The 15,532-nt window shown below is 44.8% G+C and overlaps 1 protein-coding gene across 1 annotated transcript in view; it reads left to right on the plus strand.

Moving 5' to 3' along the window:
* Nucleotides 1–15,532, plus strand: part of RYR3 (ryanodine receptor 3) — a 357,957-nt gene that overhangs the window by 245,683 nt on the left and 96,742 nt on the right. Inside the window, 10 exon segments of the mRNA XM_032593518.1 lie at nt 1,004–1,144; nt 2,364–2,527; nt 4,608–4,686; nt 8,624–8,713; nt 9,712–9,858; nt 10,068–10,130; nt 11,550–11,625; nt 11,745–11,868; nt 14,622–14,737; nt 15,286–15,353. Coding sequence (XP_032449409.1) covers nt 1,004–1,144; nt 2,364–2,527; nt 4,608–4,686; nt 8,624–8,713; nt 9,712–9,858; nt 10,068–10,130; nt 11,550–11,625; nt 11,745–11,868; nt 14,622–14,737; nt 15,286–15,353 — 1,068 coding nt within the window.

Genomic DNA, 15,532 nt, shown 5'->3' on the forward strand with positions numbered 1-15,532 from the left:
ACCTATGAGGTACCTGCCGTATTTGCATATTCATTGTGTCGGCAGTGGCTAGCCACACCTGAAAATTCTGCCTGGTGACTTTAACAGAACTTTTCCTTTTTCTCAGAATTAGGCAAAGCCAAGGATTTCCAGAAGCATTTTACTGGGATAAACAGAATTCCCAGAAGCCTTCAGTTCAATCCTCTGTCTCCATGCCAGGCAGAAAGCAGCTTGTATATTGTCAGAGATTCCACTGCCCTCCAAGGGCTATTCTTCTAATCTTAATCCCAGTAAGCATTTTAGCTGAAAGCTATGGTTTTCATCGTCCAACCTGGCATTGCTTCCTCAGCAGGCCTGTACTGCCAGCTGGATTCTGGTCCCTGAGGAAGCAGCATCAATAGCACTCAGTAAACTCGCTTTTACTTCTGAGACCAGCGGGATTTTTCTTAGAGGGTGTGGATTCCACCTGTTGGGATAGGAACTTTGGCGCTGTGCTTCTGCCCTCTCCTGGCCACATGTGGAACTGTTGTAACACGGCTGGGCCATCAGAAGGCTCAAGAGAAAAGCAAGGAAGCCACAGGCAGTAATCAGTATAGAGAAAATCTTCAGACCCCACGGGGTGCTCCTCACCATCTCCATATCAGCATCACTCAGAGTCTTCTAGATTTATAAGCAAATGTCTGAGAAGAAATTATTCCCACCTTTGAGTGCCTGCAGTGTTAGATAGCAACTACTTCATTTGAAGTAGAAAGAGTTCCTCTCCATTTTCCAGCAACTGCTGGGGGCACATTAGGAGGCACAAGAGTTAATCAGGTGGATTCAGCTCCGGCTAGAGCTCATTAGGCAGGAAAGCAGACCATTCCCAGTGGTGTCTGAGGGCCTCTCTGTAGATAACCCAACTGTTTCAACTGTTGGTTTCACTCTCATGTCTGCCCCCTGCTGTTGTGTTCTCCCCTGCGTGTTGCGGATGCCTGTGGATCTTCCGTACCCCACCCACTGGTGCAATCCTGTTCAAACCTCCCAGCTTCTGACAAATCACTATGAACAGTGCTGGAAGTATTACTGTCTGCCTTCAGGATGGGGGAGCTACGGGCTAGCTGTGGAGGAGGAATTGCACCTGACGGAGAAGCTCTTCTGGGGGATTTTCGACTCCCTCTCCCATAAGGTAATGGCAGTACTTCTGAACAAAGAGGGAGCACCTTGATAACCAATGAGTAATAAATGCCTGTGAATAGTAATAGCTAATGTTTTTAGCCTTTGCCACGTGCTAGGAACAGAGCCGGTTACTTCCCAAGTGTATATCACACCATCCTTACCCAAGTCTGTGAAACAAGAGCTATGCTAATCATCATTTCATAGATGAGGAAAAGTCTCAGAGCAGTTGAATAACCTGTCAGACTCACAAAGCTAAAACACAGGAGAAGGACTTCCAGAGCAAATTACAAAAATATTTCCTAGTTTCAGTCTTGATGACTTACCCTCACTGTCATTCCTTTCCTCCTGACATTGTGTGGCCCCTGTTAGCCAGTCTTTACCAAGCTCAGTTGTAGAGGAGAATCCCCAACAGCTGCTCTGATGTTGAGATGTGGGATTTTCAAAAGACCACATACCATTCTGAGGAAGGTTCTTCACAGCCACTTGCTTGAAGAAAAGTGAGTAAGAGGCCTCTGTACAGTCTGACTGAAATACAGTTCAAACTGTCAGACTTGCCTCCCCTCCCCTTAGCCCAGTTTATTTTGATTTTTGAGGTCGCCATCTTTAAAGGTGGAAAATGAGTAAGTCTGGCTTTCTTACCACAGTCTGAAGCTTGTGGATAGCTCCAGTTGGTGTTCACCTGCACTTAAATTTTATTTATTCCAGTGTTCCTTTGGTCTAGTAGATCAAAAACTGTTCCTAACCCCATATTATTTGACTGAAATTTCTTCCGGGCCCCATTCAAGAGAGAACAGGTGTGATATTGAGTCGTCTGCTGAGGATACCAACATAAGACCCATATCAGCTACAGAGAGGACTGTCAGAGCTTCTCCTGTCCTCTCCAGTCACAGGTTGGGTCTATAACCATCTATGGTAGGCAAGTTTATAGACCACTGTAATCCTTAGATATTCTTGCAATTAACTATTTGGGAGATACTGATTTAAACTTTGATTAAAGGATTTTCACCTTAAAGCAAATGGTGACTTGAGGGCTTTACGGGTTGTCGTTTGATCTTCCAAGGATCCTTAAGTTTCCACCAGAAAGCATCAAAGGATATAGATGTTCCCCATTTTGGTGAATCTGGACAAACGCAAGCGTTTTATTTTTTTCAGCTCAGTGATGAGTTGTTCCCTGTGGGCGGCACTAGTTCTCATCTCTGTGCTATCATGGTCTTTGTCTTTCCTCACAGAAGTATGACCCAGACCTTTTCCGAATGGCCCTTCCTTGTCTCAGTGCTATAGCTGGGGCTCTACCACCAGATTACTTAGACACCAGAATCTCAGCCACATTGGAGAAACAGATCTCAGTGGATGCAGATGGCAACTTTGACCCCAAACCCATCAACACCATGAAGTGAGTCCAGAATCATCTCTAAGTCAGTCGACATTTTGGCCAGTGGCTGGTGTTTCTCTTTCAGAAGAGGATTATGGCGAGGATTATGAACTTTTCTTCCTTCTGTCCTGCTAACCCTGTGGATCATTTTCTTTGACACGCTACAAGTCACGTTAGGCACTGGGTTTTGTCAGCTTCTGAAGGTCTAATCCGTCCATATCTGATTATGTGCTGTATTATTATATTCTGGGCTTTCCTTTTGGGGGTTGGTTTATTTATTATAAGAGACTAATGCTTTCCACAAATAAATGTCACCCGAGGCATTGTTAAGAACCACGCTGACAAATGATGCAATTAATTTATTAATGAATTTTTTGACAAAAATCTTCATTCTTTGTGAATTAGGCCTCTATAGTTCTAATAGCATTGTACATCAAAACAACTCTATAAATAACACTCAGCTGAACTCCAGTAAGGCCTCAGGGTGTGAGTGACAGAACAGCATGGGGTCCTTATTTGAACGACTGGACCCACTCTTTGCCATGCCAAGGGATGCTGGAATTTTAGAATCACCCTACAATAGTGTCTTTTACTTCCTCCCTCTGGTTCCCCAGCATCCCTCTCTAGTGATGATCAGGCCGCGGATAAAATATTGGGCAACAGATGCCCAATTTTGTCTTCTGGCAGTTCTTTCCTAGTTAGGATCATGCGTTGTGGGTCATATAGTCTTCATGTCCAGGTGCATTTTAAATGAAGAGCTCTAAAAATGCTTTAGATTGAGCAGGGAAATCAAGACATCCTGTAAGAGCCCCTTAGACTTGTGGTTTGCGGCGGTAGCTCCCATAGGAGAGGCATAGCTTGAGCCATTCCTAGGGGCCGTCAGCTTTGATAATGTATAAAATTCACCTTCGGGAAAATTATGTACACATCCTATCACATGGAGCCTTGAGCGAGTGGATGGCAGGAAATAGAATTGAACCTGCTGTAAAAAAGAGGTAAGGGGTGTGATAAAGTACCAAGCTAGAGCCCAAGAGACGCAGGTGTTGACTTCGGAGAACTTCACCTTGTGAAAACGTAAACATACTGAAGGGATGACAGGTGGTGTAATCACTTGGATGCCTTTATAAACATTTTGAGATATACACTAGCAATTGTTTGCTAGCGATGAGTGTGGTTCCATGTTATCTTGAGAGTTCTGATTTCTTCACATATACCTCTGGCATCAGTATGGGTCTCCAAAAAATATAAGTAACAGGAGCTAGAAGTTAAGCGGAAAAGCACATGATTGCAAGGATACAGGGTTATAATTAAAACCTAGTGCAAAGCTGACCAACCAGGCCTCAGGAAGCACAGGAACCAAGGCAGGGTGACGACATGAACAACCTTCAAATAGTATCCCCATTAGATAAATCAGCGCAAAGACTTTGCTGCCCTGGCCTCAAACAACTCAAGACTCAAATTCCAGGGAGAGGGAGTCTGATTGGCCTACTCAGATGTCCATTCTTGGTGACTGTTCGCACAAGACTCCATGCAATTCAAGACGTGTTCCTCAAAGGAAAATGGGGGTGCTTTTTGTTTGTTTTGTTTTGTTTTTTGTTTTTGTTTTTTACCACTAGATGGGACAGAAGCTACCAGGCCAACAGAAACAAGTGTCTGCTCTCCTAACCAAATTCTAATATTTAAACATGAGTCTCTGAATCCAAAAAAAGTAGACAGTCTTTTGTAACATTTGGTTCTCTGTCTACCCATTTCTGGCATTCCCAGATTGGAGTTGGTGAGGTTACAGGCAGTGTCTTTGGATAAGGGGACACTGTCTAACCCAGGTCAGATCTGGCACAGGAGCCAATGGAATCTTGAGCAGCTGGAAGGTCACCTGTGCAGCAGAGGCTCCTCCAGTGATGTCCTCCAATAAGACCTGGTGTGTGTCTGTGACCCAGCATGGACAGGCCATGAAGTTCACAGCTGGGAATTCAGCTTCAGCCTTGGGTTAGCTGGTCCCTCCCGTCCAACTTCTGCCAGCTGATCGTTGGTTCTGGCCATCTTTTCAGTACATCCAGCTGAAATGCTTGGGGAGGTTGTAATTTTTTTTTTCTCATTTCAGTTTTTCCTTGCCTGAAAAATGGGAGTACATCGTCACCAAGTACGCGGAGCATTCACATGATAAATGGGCCTGTGACAAGGTAGGGATTATCATCCAACTGACAATTGTCAGGGGGAAGAAAAAACAGCCCAAGAACATTAAAGGGTCCAATCCTGGAAATCTGCCTGATTTGTCTAAGTGACAGACTGGCCATGCCAAGAGAATTCATTATTTCTGAGCAGCAATTTCCCAGGGATGGTGGAGGTCGGAGAAATAGGCAGCAGCAGTGGCTGGTGCTGCTTTTTGTATTTCTCAGGAAAATGATTGATTCTGGGCGTGTTAACTCTTTTCTAAACATTGCATTTTCTGGAGTTTGCACCGAGCACGTGATTTTGACATAAATGCATAGTATGGGGCAGGAGGCGTTCATGAAATTCTTTCTTTGAATGTAGCATTGGGAAAAGGGAAGTGCAGTTGAAAGCCTTACCCTTGTGTTTTGTCGGCAAGCTGCATTTCATTCTATGCAGGACCCGCATCTTCCCATGGTAGGCAGCCGTAGAACTTCCAGACACTCCCTTATTAATACGCCTGTCCATCTGGTGTTTAAAATTCCTCACCACATGAGGTCAGGCTGCTTAATGAGTTTAATTGCTCTGTCAGCCCTTTAATGCTGGCAGGCAAAGTGGGAGGAATGTGCCAAAGACATCCAGGATTCCTGTGGGCCGCCAGTTGAGGACTGGGGCCATTGCTCAGCTGCGGCTTCGAGCATGTAGCAGTGAACCCGTCTCCCCTGCAGAGCCACAGAAAACCACCTCCGAGCAGTGTGCCCTAGAGAGGGGACACCTTTAGCCACTCTCTCAGCCTCTGCATTGATCTGGGGTCAGTTTTTTTTCCTTTGATCAGTTTCTGTTTGGGGCTGGTGATAACAACAACCCTCGTAACCATAGAGTGGGCTAATACGTCATGATTTTAGAGCAAAGGTTGGCAAACCTTTTCTGTAAAGGGCCAGATAGAGGGACATCTGGGTGGCTCAGTCAGTTAAGCATCCAACTCTGGCTTAGGTCATGATCTCATGGTTCTGTGAGTTCAAGCCTCACATTAGGCTCTCGGCTGTCAGAATGAAGCCTGCTTTGGATCCTGTCTCCCTCTCTCTGCCCTTTCCCTGCTTGCACCTGTGCGTTCTCTCTCTCTCTCTCTCTCTCTCAAAACTAAATAAACATTAAAAAACTTTTTAAAATAATAAAATAAAGGGTCAGATAGTCAACATTTTAGGTTTTACGGGCCAAGCAGTCTCTGTTACAACTGCTCATCACTTTTGTGGCAACACAAAAGTAGCCAGAGATAACACATAAATGAAAGAGTGTGTTCCGATAAAACTGTATTTAGCAAGTGGGGTTGGGTGGATTGGCTAAAGGGCTCCGGTTTGCTGACCCTTGCTCTAGAAGGTCTTCACGTATGCCCATTTGGCCAGCCTATGAATTAGGGGAAAGGGACACCTCCATGAATCCAAAGTAGTATCCAATCCATTACTAATCTATGTGGATTTTACCTCCTTAGTCTCTCTTGAATTTGTGTATGTCTGTCTATGCCATGGCTTTAGTCCAAGCTACAGTCATCTTTTGCCCAGATGATGGTGGTAACATCCTAACTAGTCTGCCCACGTGCATTTTCTCCACTCTGTCCTTTACGCTGCTGGCAAGTGCTAGTTTCAGTATGTAAATTTAGTCATATTCTACCGCTGTTTTCCAGTCCAGCCCTCCTCCTTGTTAAAATCCCTTAATAGCCTAACCATTTTTAATACAAAGGCCAAAATCCCAGACATCGCCCAACAGCGGACACTATCTAATCTGGCTTCTGCTGCCATCTCCAGCCTCCTCTCTCCCTTTGCCCTCTGCTCTCCAACCTCATCCCCTCCTTTTAGTGTGTCTGTCTTTCTCTCTCTCTCTTTCTCTCTCTCTCTCTCTCTCTCTCTCTCTCTCTCTCACTCACACACACACACACACACACACACACACACACACACACACTCTACATAAGCCTGAATCCCTTTTCATTCTGAGCCAGGTCCCCATCTGCACCCACACAAACAAACACCAGTTACCAATTCATCCTTCAAATATCCATCCGCATGTGAGTTCTTCCTAGGACACTTCTTTTCCAGATTTCTCAGATAAAGGCCCTCTTAGCATCTTGTTCTTTTCCTTCATGGTATTTTCATAGCAGCTTATATATTTATATTAATATTTATATTTATAACAATTAAACAGTTTCACCAGTTATTGACTACCTGTTTACTGGTGTGGAATTTGATGAATCTCTCTCTCGGTCTCCCACTGGACTATAAGCACGTTTATAAGGAAACATGTTTGCTCACCATTGCCAAGTGGGCATTGATCATCTAACAAAGAAAAGAGCTTTTTTCCCCTGCTTTCAAGAACTTCACACTCTTGTGGGATAAAGAAAATAGGCCAGCCATTATACAGGTTGTGGGAATGAGCACAGGGTTAGAGCACATAACCCATAAGGGGAGTCCCTAAGTCAACAGTGGGGGTCCAGGAATGCTTCCTTGAGCTGGTGACATCTCTGCTATATGATAAGGGACAGGTAGTTGTTCAGGCACAGGGTAACAAGTGCAATGCAGTACATGGGAGCAGCAGATGGGAGCAGAGAAGCAAGAGAGAATCTGGTGGCTTTAAGGAACCATAGTTCAATATGGTGGGATCACAGAGTAGAGCAGATGAAGAAGGATGAGACATGAGTCTAGAAGGGTCAACAAGATCTCGCTGTAGCTTTAGAGTCCACAAAGAGTTTGGGTTTTACCATGATGACAGATGGGAGTCAGAAAATCTTAAAGCAGTAGAGTGCCCTGATCTCGGTGATTTTATAAATATTGCCTGACAGTGGTGTAGAAAATGGAGTCCACAGAGAGGTGGCAAGACTGGAGGCAGGGAGACCACATGGAAGCTATTGCAATACTCCAGATGAGAGCCAATGGTGGCCTGAACTAAAATACTGGCAGGGAAGCTAGGGAGAGGCAGACAAATGAATATGTCTGGGAAGTTGAACATAATATGAGCTGGTACAGAGAAGAAGGGGGCATCGAGGAAGATTCTCACACTTCTGGCTTGGAAAGTTAGTGTAGCTGGTGCCATTCACTGAGATCCAGGGAACCCAAGAGGAGAGGCCCCCTAGAGGAGTAAAATGCTGAATTCTGTTTCAGGCATGTGAGGAGGTACCTGTGGACATCCAAATAGAACTTAAATATGTTTGAAAACTAGGGAAGAGATCTGGGCTGCAATCCCGATTTGAGATTAGGCCACCTATGGACCGTGGGCCTGGATTACATCTACCAGGGAGGGTGTACCTTTGAGAAGGGACAGAAACTTGAGAAACATACACATTAATGCATGGGCTGAGGCAGAGCCTGAGAAAGAACATCCAGGAGTCTTTGAACTGTGAGGTTATGACAATTCAGGGGCTCTTACTTTCCTCTGTATCCCCAGTGCCAGGGACAGAGTCTGGCACCTAATGTAGTAGGCATTCAGCTGATGTTTGTTGAATGGATTTTGAAATTCCTAAACTTCTATGATGCTAGAAGACCTGCCTTGCTACAATTGTTCCCTAGGGTTGGCAGACAAGCAGTGCAAGTCAGGTCATCCTCCTCCAAGCAGTGGGCAGTGGGACCAGTCCTCAGATGCCTTTAGCCTTGACTTCTTTCCTTGCCTGTGAACATGACACACTGACCTGAGAAGCGTTGTTCTCAGGTCTTTTGAAACATCCTTCTGTCTGAAACACAAGCGAGTAAGCAGCGAGGACAGCTGCTGAAACAAGAAGAAATAAAGGGGCAGAGTTCAAAATCCAGGGGGGCAGAGAGCTTAATGGCCTTAAAGGATCAATTAGACATTTTGGAGGGGAACTTTCAAGCTCTGTCACATCCCATTATTCCATTTGTTCAGTGAAAATAGAAGCTGGGATTTGGGTCATATAGGAGGGCTCTTTGGATGCCAAGGATATTTGAACTGAGAACATTTCTACAGAGTCAGAATGGATGGAAATATGGAATTTCCCTGGATGAAAATGTGAAGACCCATCCACTGATAAGGCCTTTCAAGACATTAACAGAAAAGGTAGGAAACTCTCCTCTGGTAGCACTGAGTGGCCATGCTGATTGTCCTTACTTGAGAATTGTATCAGGTGGTCAGAGGAATTCAGGGCACATTCATTCTCAAGTTTACATAAACTCCTCAGAAACTCACCAGTGGGCAAGACCCTCAAGGACCGATTTCCAGGAGCCCATCCTCACATTCTGTTCTTTGGCCCTGAGGACCCATTGGATGGAGAAGCACTGTTCAGCCCTTGGAGGCTGAGCCAAAATGCATTCGTAATTCACTTGCAACAGGACTAGGAAGGGCTTTTGTCAGACTGTTGACATGGGGGATTTGGGGTTGGGGAAGCATTGAATTGCTGGAGAAAACTAAGGTAGAAATAACTTCCAGTTGTGACAGATGAAGGGAGTAGAGAGAAGGACCCCTAGGGAAGTATGGACAGGTGTCTTTGAGATGATATTATTATTATTACTATTATTATTATTAAATCTGATTCAACTCAATTCCAAATTCCTATCTTGGTATCAATAAGAGTTCTTCGTAAGCTTTCAGCTTTATGTCACACATAAAGGATGGCATATGTATCTCTGTAGGTGTACTGGCCATTTGTAAAGTGGTGCAGAGCTCAAGAGAATTCTAAATCTAAGAAACTCTACTTCCCAAGCACAAAGGAGAGTTTTGTGCAGATGGATTCCCTCATGTCCCAACTGAAACAGTGACTAGAGCATGAGGAGTCACCCTCCTATTCTTGCTCCTCTTTATCCATAAACTGTGGATAATGTTTGGTACGTTTCCTCCAGAGGCAGGAGACTATAGGGTCTTGCACTTGGAAACGTTAGAAAGGCTGACAATGACATGTTTCAGGTGAGATGCCACAGAGGGTGTTTGGACCTAGTGAGAGAGGAGGCTGGAACCAGCTGCAACCACGTCCACCGTGGGGGCCAACTTTCCAGGGAGTCAGGCCTGTCATAGTGCAGGGGCGTGCTCTGCAAAGCTCTTCTGCCTGGATTTTCTTCCAGGAGAAGGAAATTTACCGCTGGCCTGCTAGAGAGTCCCTGAAAACCATGCTGGCTGTGGGCTGGTCTGTGGAGAGGACCAAAGAGGGAGAGGCCCTGGTGCAACAGCGGGAAAATGAGAAGCTTCGGAGCGTGTCCCAGGCCAGCCAGGTATGACACCATGCCCAGGGCCAACACTGGGCCAGTGAGGAACCCCCAGAGAATCTGGGAAATCTGTCCCTGGTGTGTCAGGGGCGAGGACTACCAACAATGAAACCTGGGGATCTCTCGGGGATACGTCTTTGGTAGCTGAAGTCAGGATACTGATAAGAGTAAGGAAAATAATGGCAAACCCAGTGATTCTGCCTTTGCTTTCCCAGGGCAACAGCTACAGTCCTGCTCCCCTGGACCTCTCCAACGTTGTGCTCTCCAGGGAGCTCCAGGTCAGTGTTGGTGCTTCCAGAACAGTTTGCTTTCTAAAGCCCCCAAGTGCAGGACATATTACCCTCCAAAGAGTTTTGTTCAAAAGGAGTGAGGAGGCACCTGGGTGGCTCAGTCGGTTGAGCATCCAACTCTTGATTTCGGCTCAGGTCATGATCTCATGGTTCGTGAGACCGAGCCCCACATCAGGCTCTCTGCTGACGGCATGGAGCCTCCTTTGGATTCTCTCTCTCCTTCTGTCTCTGCTTCTCCCTTGCTTGTGGTCTCTATCTCAAAATAAATAAATAAACTTAAAAAGAATCTTAAAAAAAAAAAAATGACCCTAGGGAGAGAAGGGCTCTTTAAAAAATTAAAATAAATGAAAAAGGAGTGAGGAGAGGGGAGAAAGCCTAGAACATGTCACCACTGAAATATCAGAATTGAAAAGAACCAGACTGGGCAAGGGCCACAGGGCAAGTCTCGGCTGGAATAAACCGGTTATCTAAGGAGGCCAGGCTTTGTACTTCTTCCAGGGCCATCATCACAGGTAATGACTCACTAAAAGGAGGAAGAAACTGCAAATTACTGTATCAACACACAGAACTAACAGCTAGGAGGAAAAAAAAACTTGGAACAAAACTAATAAGAGCTAGGAGAAATCCTGTGGAGCAGCCCCCCCTGGGGTGAGGGTGACTTCCTGGTCCCAGCAGGTGCCGACAGCTGCAAGGGCACTTGCATATCTCATGTCCTGTGGAAGATTCTCTTGAGTGCCCCGTGTTGGTGCAGAATTCAGGGGCGTACAACCAAGAGGATGAAATTAAAAGCCCCAAGCTGCCTCCTCCCATCCCTCCCCTCCCGCATACATCGGTGGCCAGGATTGGCCCCAACCCAGGGCAGATACTCCCCAGACGGTCCGTCACACCAGCCCTTTGGACCTTAGAGAAAGTGTCTTTCCAACATACACCCTTGAATCCAGGTCACTATTTTCTGAGCCTTAGAAAGATGAACTCTCTTTGAACAATTGTATTTGCAGCCATTTTCTCTAAGATGTGATTATTTTTAGCCTGCTAAGGTAAGGGATTTGGGGGGATTCTGACACCCACTGCCATCTCCCTGTTTCAGGTCAGGAGTAAAATGTCCAAGACCTGCCAGAATGCAGTTTCAGATGGAAATGTGTGTGTCTCATAAATGCATCAGACTGCCAGGATAATAAGTTATAAGGGAAGGACAGAATTAGAAGCTGTTTTCTGTATGGAGGGGAAGCTATAAAAACTAATGAGGTGCATAAACACAGACTAATTAATGATGGGAGACACTTCGCGATGTGCTGTTAGCATTTGGTGGTGCTCAGTTCCCGAGGCTGCCTGAAACAGCCCAGCAGATATGGACCCATTTTTCTTCTTTGCTTTTGCTCTGACTGCTGTCTCTTTGGTGGGACACAGGGAATGGTGGAGGTCGTGGCCGAGAACTATCACAACATCTGGGCCAAGAAGAAGAAGCTGGAACTGGAGAGCAAAGGTGAGCCAGGTTCCCGGTGCCCCCTGCAGGAGGGGAGCTGGGGGTGCGGCGGGTACATTTTCCCAGAAGTGCAAAGGAAGGGCCAAAGAGTTGGTCATCTCTCACTTTCTTGTCCCCAGGTGGCGGCAGTCACCCTCTGTTGGTACCATATGACACCTTGACAGCCAAGGAGAAGTTCAGGGACCGAGAAAAGGCACAGGACCTGTTTAAATTCCTCCAGGTGAACGGCATTGTGGTTTCTAGGTAAGTCATCTTCCAGGTGATGTTAGGGGGGCAGGGAGGACTTGTGGTCGTGGTCTCTCCTTCCCCAGGTATTTAATCGCCTGTCTGCAAAACAGACGGGAGACAGGATAATGGTCAGTATTCTGAAATGAGAAAACTTTTATTGGGGAGCATGAAGCCATCTTTTCTGACCTAAACAGGACCAGTCAATATCAATTTTTAAAGCTCAGTTATAGCAAAGAATCATGACAAATTATACATGTACACCTTAAACATTTAATTTGAAATTGAAACATATAAACATGCATTCATTCACAAATCTTGTGCTATAGGCCCCCGAAGCTTCTCTTTGTATATTGTTTTATCGATTGGCCTTCTAAAGCATATCCATAGGGCATCGTCAGACCTTTGGGACTTGGGCTTCTTTGCAGAACGGCAAGAATTACGGCATATACAAAACCGTAGAAGTGCAGTATCTTCCAGATTTTTAAAAATGTCTATTTTGGGGAGAGAGAGCGTATGCACACACAAGCTGGAGAGGGGCAGAGAGAGCAAGAGAGAGAGAGAGAGAGAGGGACAGAGACAAAGAATCCCAAGCAGGCTGTCAGCGCAGAGCCCAACACAGGGTTCGAACTCCGGAACCGTGAGATCATGACCTGAGACAAAATCAAGGGTCAGACACTTACCCGACTGAGCCACCCAGGTGCCCCCTTATAGATTTTTTTTTCAATTTCCTCTCTTGTCTTCTACAGCTAGTTATCTCGCTCATACCTATTTCAGAAACGTGTATTTGGAAACACAGTTTCATGTCTTTGCAAAATGTGCAGCCTAGTTCTGACAGAATCAGCAGTTGTCTTCAAATTTCTATTTTGTTTTTGTTTTAGACAATATTTGATTAAATTACATAAGAGCAATAGTGAGCAAAATGGACATAAACAGTCTTTGAACACAGAGAACAGATTCTTTGAAGACACAGCACCACTGAGGAGACTGAATGCATCAAGATTTCCTGAGTTTTTATCGCAAACTTGTGCTTGTCAGAATTATCTAGATGAGGATTATATATGAATAGGGTCTTAGCTGCTTGAACCTAGAACCTGTTTCTTCACTGCTCAGATGTCACTGGTAGGCTTTGCTCCTTAAGTCATGCTCGCTGAGTCCCTTGAAGAGAGACAAAACAAGCCAGGGTTCCTATCTGATATAGCCATTCCTTCTGAAAGAAACGTTTGCTGAGCCAACTGCTGTTTCTTGTTTTAGTCTCCTACAGAATTTTGCCACAGAGTGGCCAAAAAAAAGAATAATAATAAATAAAATAAAAAATAAAAACCCATACAAATATTTCTCTTGTAGTGCCTATGAAAAAATAGCAAAACTTATTTGCCATATTGTGAAGCAGGAAAGGTCAGACAGCAGGAGACCACCTCTGGGGAAGCATTTGAGAAACACTCCCTTCGTCGTTTTAATCCTCTTCTTAACACCCAGAGGAACGTGCGCTGTCGTTTGCTGATAAATAACTTGCTTACAGAAGTGAAAAATTCCTCTTTACCAGAACTAAAAAGGAAATCAAGGAAATAAGGGGGGACAGGAAAAAGATGGTTGAACTCAGCAGACATAGCCTAGTAGCTGTTTACCATGCGCCAGCCCCTATGGAGGGCACTTGGGTGTGCAGGCAAGGAAGCCAGAGCCCCATCAGTAAGGAGAACTCGTTTCCCGCTATCCGTATCGCTGACCTGCTCCATCCTCAGCTTCCCCATCACGCCACGGCAGCCCATTCTTCCTGGTGCTCAAGCCAAAAGCCTTGATTCCTCTTTTTCCCCCAACCCACATCCAGTCCTTCAGGACATCCTGATAGTTCTGCTTTAAATGATATCCAGAATGTGACCATTCTCACCCCTTCCATGCTGTTACCATCATTCCTGTAAGAGCCTCCTATCTAGGCACCTGCTTCAACCCTTGCCCCCCACCATCAGTTTTAAACCTAGCAATTAAAGTAATTTGTAATGTAAGTCATTCCTCTATCCAGAGCTTTCAGTAGCTTCCCATCTCAGAGCTAAAGCAAAATTCTAAGGATGGCCCGTAGGGCCCTAATGATTTATTAACCACCTCCTGTTTTTCTGACTGCCTGCTCACATCCATCCCATCCACACTAGCATCTGCCATATTCCTTCAGCTCGGCGTGCATGTTCCTGCCTCAGGACCTTTGCACCACCAGTCCATATGCCTGGAAAACTCCTTCCCCAGATGTCCATATGGCTCACCTCCTCACCTCCTTCAAGCCTTTACCCCAGTGTCATCTCCCAATGAAACCAGCACTGATGGCCCCATGTAACACTACAGTCTGCTTGCTCCCCCCTCTTGGGCCTTTTCATACTGCTTTAATCTTTCTTTTTTACAAAACTTACTAGCTTCTAGCATTCCACATAATTTATATTTTGTGCTATATATTATTTGTGTCCATTTACAGCTAGTCTGTACGTTCCATGGAGGCAGGGATCTTGTTTGCTTCTCCGATTTATCTCCAGCTCGATATTTGTTGAATGAATGATAAAGATAGTTTGAAAAATCTTTTCAGACGTTATCATAGTGCAGGTATTGGGTGCTCATAAACTCAGGTTCCAAGTGCAAGGGGAATCAGTCAAATGACAAAGCAGGTCACTAGGCCAGAATAACCATTAACGTTTGGAAAGTAAAGTCAACACAGATAGGATTGCTGATGCTCCAAAGTCACATAGTCATCTCTGTTACTTCCTGGGATTTACCCATTTCCAACCTAGAGGTATGAAGGATATGGAGCTGGATGCCTCCTCCATGGAAAAGAGGTTTGCCTATAAATTTTTGAAGAAGATCCTGAAATATGTTGATTCCGCCCAAGAGTTTATTGCCCATTTGGGTAAGTATCATTGTGAAATATCCCCCAAATGTGTGCTTCCCTTAATATTTCATAATCTCAAAAATAATGTGGTATTTCTTTATCAAGGGATGATGCTTTCATACTGTAGCTGTTCGTAATTCATTGAGACATCATAGGTTTTGGGGGGGAAACGGTGGCTAAGATTTTTGTCCCCCTCTTTAAAAAAAAAATCTGTTTCATCCTTGGTTTCAGGGTTTGAGCCACTTGTCATTTTTTTTCATATAATTCATCCTATTTTAACTTTTCCATTATTTTGCTTTGTGACTGTGGGCATATGACTCAACCTCTCTGAAGCTGCTTTCTCATCAACAAAGTAGAGGAAAGGGTACTAAAACAGCTTAGAGAACTGACAGAAGAAACACCTAGCCAACACAGCTATAAAGTACTTTGTAAAATACGAGATATTTTGTAAAAATGAAATGGCCTTTCCATGACCCTGAGGAAAGTTGCTCTGTTTCTAAAATGCTGTGGTTGTTTTTGTGTTTGTTTTAACTATGGCCAACTTTGTGTTACTTTTGTCTTTGTAGAAGCCATTGTCAGCAGTGGGAAAACTGAAAAGTCTCCCCATGACCAGGAGATCAAATTCTTTGCCAAAGTAAGTGATTCCCTGCATTCAACCAAATTACTGTCTTCTTAGAATCTGTACAATGTAGGGTGTCCGGTAAGCTAATCTAACAAAGATAGGCAAAACTCCACTGGCTTTGATGAGCTGGACATGTATTTCTCTGTTGTGGAACAGTCCGGGGGCAGGTAGGTCGACTGAGGTGGTAGGAA

The sequence above is a fragment of the Lynx canadensis genome, chromosome B3 (assembly GCF_007474595.2).
Source record: "Lynx canadensis isolate LIC74 chromosome B3, mLynCan4.pri.v2, whole genome shotgun sequence".
NCBI classification, from domain to species: domain Eukaryota; kingdom Metazoa; phylum Chordata; class Mammalia; order Carnivora; family Felidae; genus Lynx; species Lynx canadensis.